This window comes from Conger conger, chromosome 8 (genome assembly GCF_963514075.1).
Source record: "Conger conger chromosome 8, fConCon1.1, whole genome shotgun sequence".
Taxonomy (NCBI): domain Eukaryota; kingdom Metazoa; phylum Chordata; class Actinopteri; order Anguilliformes; family Congridae; genus Conger; species Conger conger.
Genome location: NC_083767.1, coordinates 2704535 through 2714534, shown reverse-complemented (window position 1 = coordinate 2714534; position 10000 = coordinate 2704535). Strand labels below are relative to the sequence as shown.

Sequence of the window (10000 nt, the reverse complement as noted above, 5' to 3'; positions counted from 1 at the left end):
TAACAGAGCAGCGCTGGGCTCCCAGAACCCCCTGCTGTGCAGCTCCTGCAGCTTCATTAGCCTCCCCCCTCCCCCCCTCATGGCTCAGCGCTTCTCTCTGCTCCCCCCCCCCCCCCTCTCTCCAATTAACAACAGCTCAGCCTCAGCTCCTATGCACACACAGCACAACCTGCTGTACACTGTGTGAGTGTGTGCGTGAGTGTGTGTGTGTGTGTGTGTGTGTGTGTGTGCGTGTGTGTGTGAGTGCGTGAGTGCGTGAGTGCGTGAGTGCGTGAGTGTGAGTGTGTGCGTGAGAGAGAGTGTGTGAGTGTGTGAGTGTGTGTGCGTGAGTGTGTGTGAGTGTGTGAGAGAGAGTGTGTGAGTATGTGTGAGTGTGCATGAGAGAAAGAGTGTGTGAGTGCGTGAGTGTGAGTGTGTGCGTGAGAGAGAGTGTGTGAGTGTGTGAGTGTGTGTGCGTGAGTGTGTGTGAGTGTGTGAGAGAGAGTGTGTGAGTATGTGTGAGTGTGCATGAGAGAAAGAGTGTGTGAATGTGTGCGTGTGTGAGAGAGAGAGTGTGTGTGTGTGTGTGTGTGTGTGTGAGTGTGTGTGTGTGTGCATGACAGAGAGTGTGTGTGTGTGTGCGTGAGAGGGAGTGTGTGTGAGTGCGTGTGGGGGGGGGGGGGGGGGGGGAGGGAGGCTGTCACCCCACATTCCCATCAGCACCCAGACTCACACCACATCTGCGTTTTACTTGCAAATTAATACAACCACTACGTCTGTTTATAACTGTGAGTTATTATATTTAACCACTATGTCTGTTTATAACTGTGAGTTATTATATTTAACCACTACGTCTGTTTATAACTATGAGTTATTATATTTAACCACTACGTCTGTTTATAACTGTGAGTTATTATATTTAACCACTACGTCTGTTTATAACTGTGAGTTATTATATTTACTCATTTCAGACAACACGCTTTGGCTGGTTCTTCAATTATCTTTGTTTTATCTGGCAGATACACTGTGAAACCTGATAATTGCATTTACACACCCACCAACAGCAGCTGTTTTTACGTTGAGTGTTGGTTCATCCGTTCAGATAAATATATTTATTTTTCAAAAGGTTACAAAAAGGCTCTCTTGAGTATCTTCATTGTACTTCAAAAAATGCGCAGATGTGTGGTGAGCTGGAGTGGGAGAATGCATTAGTCCATAATTGCTTTCCTGTTTGGAAATAAATATGAGGAGATGGATGAACATAGCAATACCTCACACATTACAAGCACAACTTTGATGGTTTATTTTTCATAAAGCTTGTTTGATAATGATCAAATAATAACAGTTCTTAGTCCAGCTCAGAAAAACACAGGAAGCGTTTCTCCTTATCCAATCATCATCCTGCTGTGTGACCTCTGAACTCTGCCGAAGGGGCTTTCAGTTCGGGGGGGTGTGGTCCTTACCTTTGCATGAGGATTTTGATTGGCTTCCTGCGATAGTGGCCAGGTCAGCTGGCAGACCCACATAGACTCCACCATAGTTCCTGAGAAAAATAAACAGTTTTACACACACACACACACACCAAACACAAGCACACACACGCACTCACACACACACACCAAACATGCACGCATACACACACTCACATACAAATACACAAACACACATAGACACACTCACACACACTCTCACACACACACACTCACATACACAAACACACATAGACACACACACACTCTCACACACACACGCACACACACTCACACTCACACGCACACACACTCACCCACACACACACTCTCTCACACACACACACTCACACACACACACTCTCAGACCAAATATCATTCAAATCTCAGATACCTCCGTTTTTCATCCGGAGACGGCTCGTCTGTTCTGTTTGGAGATAAAATCATAGAATCACTTAAACAACCCAACCGAGACTGCACAGTGCTCTTTACTGACTGGAGTCTCCCCTTAACTGACACAGACCATCCCTTACTAAAAAAACCGCTTGCGAAAACCACAGAGGAAGGGCAGGGTGACCGGCCCTTTGGTACAGTACCTAATCCACATGTTCAGAGAGAACACAATGAACATTCTGCTGCACTTGCTCACACCCACAGACTCAGAAACACCAGCATCGGCTGAACCAGTGGGTGATCCGTAATGGCTTCCTTCCTGTTCATTCATATCTCCCACATTGTGGTGATTTCTATTTACCAATTCCATTCACCTGGAGACTGCAGGCTGCTCATTGTGTTCCTGTTCTTTATTTTAGCAGAATGATTCTGTGTGTGATTTCACCGTCAGTGTGTGATATCAACTTCTGTGTGTGATTTCACCGTCTGTGTGTGATTTCAGCTTCTGTGTGTGATTTCACCGTCTGTGTGTGATTTCACCATCTGTGTGTAATTTCAACTTCTGTGTGTGATTTCACCCTCTGTGTGTGATTTCACAATAACATCAGTGCAGAGTCATGATAACATCGGTGTCATGATAACATCAGCGTCACGATAACATCGGTGTCACGATAACATCAGTGTCATGATAACATCAGTGTCATGATAACATCAGTGCAGTGTCATGATAACATCAGTGCAGAGTCATGATAACATCAGTGCAGAGTCATGATAACATCAGTGTCATGATAACATCAGTGCAGAGTCATGATAACATCAGTGTCATGATAACATCAGTGTCATGATAACATCAGTGCAGAGTCACGATAACATCAGTGCAGAGTCATGATAACATCAGTGTCATGATAACATCAGTGTCATGATAACATCAGTGCAGAGTCATGATAACATCAGTGCAGAGTCATGATAACATCAGTGCAGAGTCATGATAACATCAGTGTCATGATAACATCAGTGCAGAGTCATGATAACATCAGTGCAGAGTCATGATAACATCAGTGCAGAGTCATGATAACATCAGTGTCATGATAACATCAGTGCAGAGTCATGATAACATCAGTGCAGAGTCATGATAACATCAGTGTCATGATAACATCAGTGCAGAGTCATGATAACATCAGTGTCATGATAACATCAGTGTCATGATAACATCAGTGCAGAGTCATGATAACATCAGTGCAGAGTCATGATAACATCAGTGCAGAGTCATGATAACATCAGTGTCATGATAACATCAGTGCAGAGTCATGATAACATCAGTGCAGAGTCATGATAACATCAGTGCAGAGTCATGATAACATCAGTGTCATGATAACACCAGTGCAGAGTCATGATAACATCAGTGCAGAGTCATGATAACATCAGTGTCATGATAACATCAGTGCAGAGTCATGATAACATCAGTGCAGAGTCATGATGACATCAGTGCAGAGTCATGATAACATCAGCGTCACGATAACATCACAGGCTGTATGGTCAGCTCACAGCTCTCACTCTGACACCCCTGCTGAGCACCGCCCCAAAAGCGCATCGCTGAATCCATCTACAATGTTTTCAAAGAACAGTTTACCCATTTCCTGTACAAAAAACAAAAATGGATATTTAGCTCAAGAGCAGAGCGGTTTCCATGGTAGCCAGGTGTCGGCTACTATAGCTGATTATTCCTGCTTTATTGCATCTTGTGTAAAATTATTTTCAAGACTAAACATAGATTTTGTTTGTTATAATGAATCTTTTCCTCCCCATTGTAGCCCTGAGTGAAAATAGAAACCTGCCATTGAGACGGGACCCTGATGAAAAGTGTGAGCTTTTTGTCGAGACGCCTGATACTCACACGTCTTTGGCGACTTCAGCAGGACCTGAAAGGGAGAAGAGAAGATCACGTCAAGCTCAGCATGCATCACAGGGTTTAATACAACAGTGCCTGGAATTCCTCCGGCACGCATACATAGCGTTCAGTCTCTGGATAATAATAAGCCTTCCAGAGACTCAAAGCTCTTTAGAGTGATGAGGGGGAAACTCAAAGCTCTTTACAGTGATGAGGGGGAAACTCGCCTCAACCACCACCAATGTGTAGCACCCACCTGGGTGATGCAACGGCAGCCATTTTGTGCCAGAACGCTCACCACACACCAGCTGAGGTGGAGAGGGAGAGAGCAGTGTTTTTGCCAATTAAATCAAGGGATGATTAGGTGGCAGGCTGAGAGAGACCACAGCAGTAAACAGAGACATACGTCAGCTACGTGTCTGCAGGCACAAGCCTGCATGGATCTCCGGCTGCACTCCGGCTGCTTCTGCGTCTGTGTGAGTGTGTGTGAGTGTGTGTGTGTGTGTAAAATCTACATTGTGTCCACAGAAGCGTATGCATATATGCTCATGTGTGTGTTTGCATTTGGAATAGAAAAGGAACAGATTTGGAACCTTCCAGAGCACGGTCTTGGCCCTATGTGTGTCTGTTTCATCAGCACAGGAGCAGTTTCTGCAGGTGAGCTCTGTTTGGACCGATGCTCCAGGGGTGACATGGTAATGGCAAAGTCCACAGAGTGAAGAGAACAGAAGTGTGACGCCCATCAGAATTGTGCGGTCGCCAGAATCGAGCATTTGGCAGAATCAAGTCTTCGGCAGAGTCGTGTGTTCTTGCCGAAGACACCTCAGGTACCATCTGCAGGAGCGAAACCCCAGGTCCCCACCCTAACCCTAACCTCACTCAGGGAGCAGAACCCCACGTCCCCACCCTAACCCTAACCCCGATCAAGGAGCGATATGGCCAGACTGGGCCTGAAGCTGTCTCAGACTGTCAGACCTAATCCGTGCGAGTGGGAGAGAGGAGAGGCACAGACCACAGAGATCACACATTACTGTGTGCTTTACAAAGGAGCATGAGAGAGAGAGAGAGAGTCAATATTTCAGCTTGCATAAAACGTACGGTATGGCAGAATCCTGGGATCTGAGCAGTTAAAAATTAATCAGGGAAGAAAAATCCAATTTGAGGGCTCTAGCTGAGAGATCAGCAGGACTAGCCGTGCGGAGACCCCTCCCCCCGTCCTGTCACAGAGACCCCTCCCCCCGTCCTGTCACAGAGACCCCTCCCCCCGTCCTGTCACAGAGACCCCTCCCCCCAACCTGTCACTGAGACCCCTCTCCCCGTCCTGTCACAGAGACCCCTCCCCCCGTCCTGTCACAGAGACCCCTCCCCCCGTCCTGTCACAGAGACCCCTCCCCCCAACCTGTCACAGAGACCCCTCCCCCCAACCTGTCACAGAGACCCCTCCCCCCGTCCTGTCACAGAGACCCCTCCCCCCGTCCTGTCACAGAGACCCCTCCCCCCGTCCTGTCACAGAGACCCCTCCCCCCGTCCTGTCACAGAGACCCCTCCCCCCGTCCTGTCACAGAGACCCCTCCCCCCGTCCTGTCACGGGAAGCTCAGGCCGGCCTGCGGAGGAGATCACCGATATCTCAGCCCGCACCCTCTCGCCCGCGTCGATGGAAAGTTCTCCACGGACCGAGGCAGCGCGGTGTGAAATCAGGAGAGCGTTCTGGTGCCCGGACGCGTCTGGGGACTCAGCTTTAATTGGTGATGGCGGAGAGAGAAGCCTAATCAGCTCCCGTGGCCCGGAGGAGGAAACAGAGTCCCAGGTGAGAGTGAGCGGAGTGATGAGAGGACAGCAGAGGGGTGCAGGTGAGGAGAGAGCAGAGGGGTGCAGGTGAGGAGACAGCAGAGGGGTGCAGGTGAGGAGACAGCAGAGGGGTGCAGGTGAGAGGAGAGCAGAGGGGTGCAGGTGAGGGCTTCTTTCTCAACGGAACAGCTCAAGAACAAACTTTTGTGAATGCCAGCATCCACCAAAACTGAGAAATGATAGACGCTTTTCTCGTGTAAATGATGTCAACGACAATATAAAGATTTATTTCTCACTCCACATCTCTGCCTGTCTCCTTCTTTCTCTCTGCATCTCTCTCTTTCTCCTTCTGTCTCTCTCCCCCCTCTGCCCTCTCATATACCCCCCCACGCACTCCTACCGGAAACAGGAAATGAGCTATAACAGTCCATAATCAGAGCAGCTAATAGCTATGACTTCTACGCTTGTTTCTCAATCACCACCACTGTAAACGCCCGCCCCCCACCCCACACCCCCCGCCCCCCACCCCACACCCCCCGCCCCCCACCCCACCGCCGCCCACCTACAAATCTGAGTCACACTTTTGCAGTAAGATCACAGAGTCTGGCTCCTGCCACTGAAAGCAGGTCTGTGTGTGAGCAGGTCTGTGTGTGAGCAGGTCTGTGTGTGAGCAGGTCTGTGTGTGAGCAGGTCTGTGTGTGAGCAGGTCTGTGTGTGAGCAGGTCTGTATGTGAGCAGGTCTGTGTGTGAGCAGGTCTGTGTGTGAGCAGGTCTGTGTGTGAGCAGGTCTGTGTGTGAGCAGGTCTGTGTGTGAGCAGGTCTGTGTGTGAGCAGGTCTGTGTGCCCTATGATCATTATAGATCTACTACCACAGGGTCAAGATTACAACCACAGGCTTATAACCTCCACATTAAACAAATATAAACACAAACACACACACAATAACATACAAACACAACCACACAATAACACACATACAATAGCACACAATAACACACACACATTAACACACAATTACACACACACACACACACACACACACACTGGTACTGGAGGGCTGGTCTATGTGTTGGTTTTTGTTCCAGCCAATTACCTTTTGCTTTCGTTCTAGTTTTCTGGCAGCTCTGTAGCCCACACTGGCTCACTCTTGTACTCTAGTTTTCTGGCAGCTCTGTAGCCCACACTGGCTCACTCTTGTACTCTAGTTTTCTGGCAGCTCTGTAGACCACACTGGCTCACTCTTGTACTCTAGTTTTCTGACAGCTCTGTAGACCACACTGGCTCACTCTTGTACTCTAGTTTTCTGGCAGCTCTGTAGACCACACTGGCTCACTCTTGTACTCTAGTTTTCTGACAGCTCTGTAGACCACACTGGCTCACTCTTGTACTCTAGTTTTCTGACAGCTCTGTAGACCACACTGGCTCACTCTTGTACTCTAGTTTTCTGGCAGCTCTGTAGACCACACTGGCTCACTCTTGTACTCTAGTTTTCTGACAGCTCTCTAGACCACACTGGCTCACTCTTGTACTCTAGTTTTCTGGCAGCTCTGTAGACCACACTGGCTCACTCTTGTACTCTAGTTTTCTGACAGCTCTGTAGACCACACTGGCTCACTCTTGTACTCTAGTTTTCTGGCAGCTCTGTAGACCACACTGGCTCACTCTTGTACTCTAGTTTTCTGACAGCTCTCTAGACCACACTGGCTCACTCTTGTACTCTAGTTTTCTGGCAGCTCTGTAGACCACACTGGCTCACTCTTGTACTCTAGTTTTCTGACAGCTCTGTAGACCACACTGGCTCACTCTTGTACTCTAGTTTTCTGACAGCTCTGTAGACCACACTGGCTCACTCTTGTACTCTAGTTTTCTGGCAGCTCTGTAGACCACACTGGCTCACTCTTGTACTCTAGTTTTCTGACAGCTCTCTAGACCACACAGGCTCACTCTTGTACTCTAGTTTTCTGGCAGCTCTGTAGACCACACTGGCTCACTCTTGTACTCTAGTTTTCTGACAGCTCTGTAGACCACACTGGCTCACTCTTGTACTCTAGTTTTCTGACAGCTCTGTAGACCACACTGGCTCACTCTTGTACTCTAGTTTTCTGACAGCTCTCTAGACCACACAGGCTCACTCTTGTACTCTAGTTTTCTGGCAGCTCTGTAGACCACACTGGCTCACTCTTGTACTCTAGTTTTCTGACAGCTCTGTAGACCACACTGGCTCACTCTTGTACTCTAGTTTTCTGACAGCTCTGTAGACCACACTGGCTCACTCTTGTACTCTAGTTTTCTGACAGCTCTGTAGACCACACTGGCTCACTCAGTGAAATCTTGAGGAACATCTGCAGTCTGACGCTGTAGCTGCTGTGACCCCCCACCTCCCGCAAAATCAGCAATGTGCCACGGGCAGGAGTGGCAACCGAAACATGCGCTCAGCTTTGGAAACAGAGCAACCTCTGCAGTGCACCCCAGCTCCACTTTGTGTCACCACAGAGCCCACAGCCCAACCGAGGCTCGGAACGACAGCACTCCCAGGAAACAAGGGGGGAATATCGGGTATCAGCGAGGGGGTAACATGAGGATCCTGAGTTCAATCCTGTCTGATGAAATTGAGCGGTAATTAATTGTGGTTTATTGATATGCAGCATCAGAGAGAGATTTAAACACATACAACACAGCACCATGGGGATCAGTCACCAGAAAAACCCACACCATATCACAATATGTCACAGTATATCACAACATACACTGTGAGCACTTTATTATTAGACTTATTAAGTCTTCTGCTGCTGTAGCCTATCCACTCAGAGATTTGACATGTTGTGTGTCCAGAGATGCTCTTCTGCATACCACTGTTGTAATGCGTGGTTATTTGTGTTACTGTCACCTTCCTGTCAGCTTTGACCAGTCTGGCCCTTCTCCTCTGACCTCTCTCATTAACAAGGCGTTTCTGCCAGCAGAACTGCCACTCAATGGAACCTTTTTTTTGCACCATTCTCTGCAAGCTCCAGAGACTGTTGTGCGTGAAACTTCCAGGAGATCAGCAGCTTCTGAGATAGTCAAACCAACCTGTCTGGCACAGTGGTACCAAGAATCTAATTACCTGGTCAAAGTTGCTTAGATCACATTTCTTTCCCATTCTGGCATTTGGTCTGAAAAACCACTGAACCACTTGACCATTTCTGAATGCTTTTATGAATTTAGTTGCTGCCACATGATTGGCAGATTAAATATTTGCATTACCAAGCTGGTGTATAGGTCTACCTAATAAAGTGATTACTGAGCATATATTAGTCACAGGGAAAATCCACGCCATTGATTACTCTCTATCACAATATATCGCAGCATCACCGACAAGGAATAGTGCACTCAGTCAAAGCTTGTATTCTATGGCCTGTACCCTTGGATGTCCTTATCAGGTTAAATGTACCATGTATACACTGAGCTCACACACACACAGACACACTCACACACATACAGACACTCACACACACACACACACACACATATACTCACACACACACAGACACATAAACACTCACACACACTCACACACACAGACACACACAGATACACACACACACACACTCACACACAGACACACACACACACACTCACACACACAGACACACACACACACAAACACACTCACAGACACACACTCACACACAGACACACTCACACACACACAGACACACACTCACACACACACACACACTCACACACAGACACACACACACACTCACACACACTCACACACACAGACACACACACACACTCACAGACACACACACAGACACACTCACACACACACACACACTCACACACAGACACACTCACACACACAGACACACACACACACACACACTTACACACACAGACACACACACACACTCACACACAGACACTCACCTCCTCCTCCTCCTCCTCCGGAGGTGCTGGCGGTTGAAGAATGCCCACAGCCCATCGCACATGGAGCCCCTCTCTCTCACTCGGCCGAAAACAGAACCAACCGGAGAGAGGAGTAGAGGGAGGAGAGGAGACGAGAGGAGAGGAAGAAGGGGGGATGAATGGGGATGGAGGGATGGAGGAAGGATAAAATAAACGGAAGGGATGTAGAATGTTCCCTCTCTTTCACTCGTTTCCCAGCAGAGCCTCTCTCTCCCTCTCTCTCTCCCTCTCTCCCTCTCCCTCTGTGTCTCCCTCTTTCTCTGTCTCCTCCTTCAGAAATGTGTGCTCAGAAAGAATGGAGACAGGAACACACAGAGAGAGGGAGGGAGGGAGGGAGGGAGAGAGAGGGGGGAGAGAGGGAGGGAGAGCAATAAGGGGAGGGAGTTAGAGAGAGAGGAAGAGACAGAAGGAGAGATGGAGAGAGAGAGGTAGAGGGAGAAGGGGTGAGAGAGAGAAGGAGAGATGGGAGGGAGAGAGAGGGAGAGAGAGAGAGATGATATGCCCTCAAATGCTTTGCACTCTTCCTCCACC

At 48.4% G+C, this 10000-nt stretch overlaps 1 protein-coding gene across 2 annotated transcripts in view; it reads right to left on the bottom strand.

The window, feature by feature from the left end:
- The window catches only part of LOC133134788 (overexpressed in colon carcinoma 1 protein homolog), a 63301-nt gene extending 53553 nt beyond the window's left edge, over nucleotides 1–9748 (bottom strand). For both annotated transcript variants that reach the window (XM_061251190.1, XM_061251189.1), the window contains exons 1-4: nucleotides 9431–9748; nucleotides 3736–3760; nucleotides 1843–1875; nucleotides 1443–1522 (exon numbers count right to left, since the gene is read on the bottom strand). In XM_061251190.1, coding sequence (XP_061107174.1) covers nucleotides 1443–1522; nucleotides 1843–1875; nucleotides 3736–3760; nucleotides 9431–9485 — 193 coding nt within the window. In that variant the 5' untranslated portion in view covers nucleotides 9486–9748. The remainder of the gene's footprint in view (nucleotides 1–1442; nucleotides 1523–1842; nucleotides 1876–3735; nucleotides 3761–9430) is intronic.
- Nucleotides 9749–10000: the final 252 nt, after the last annotated feature.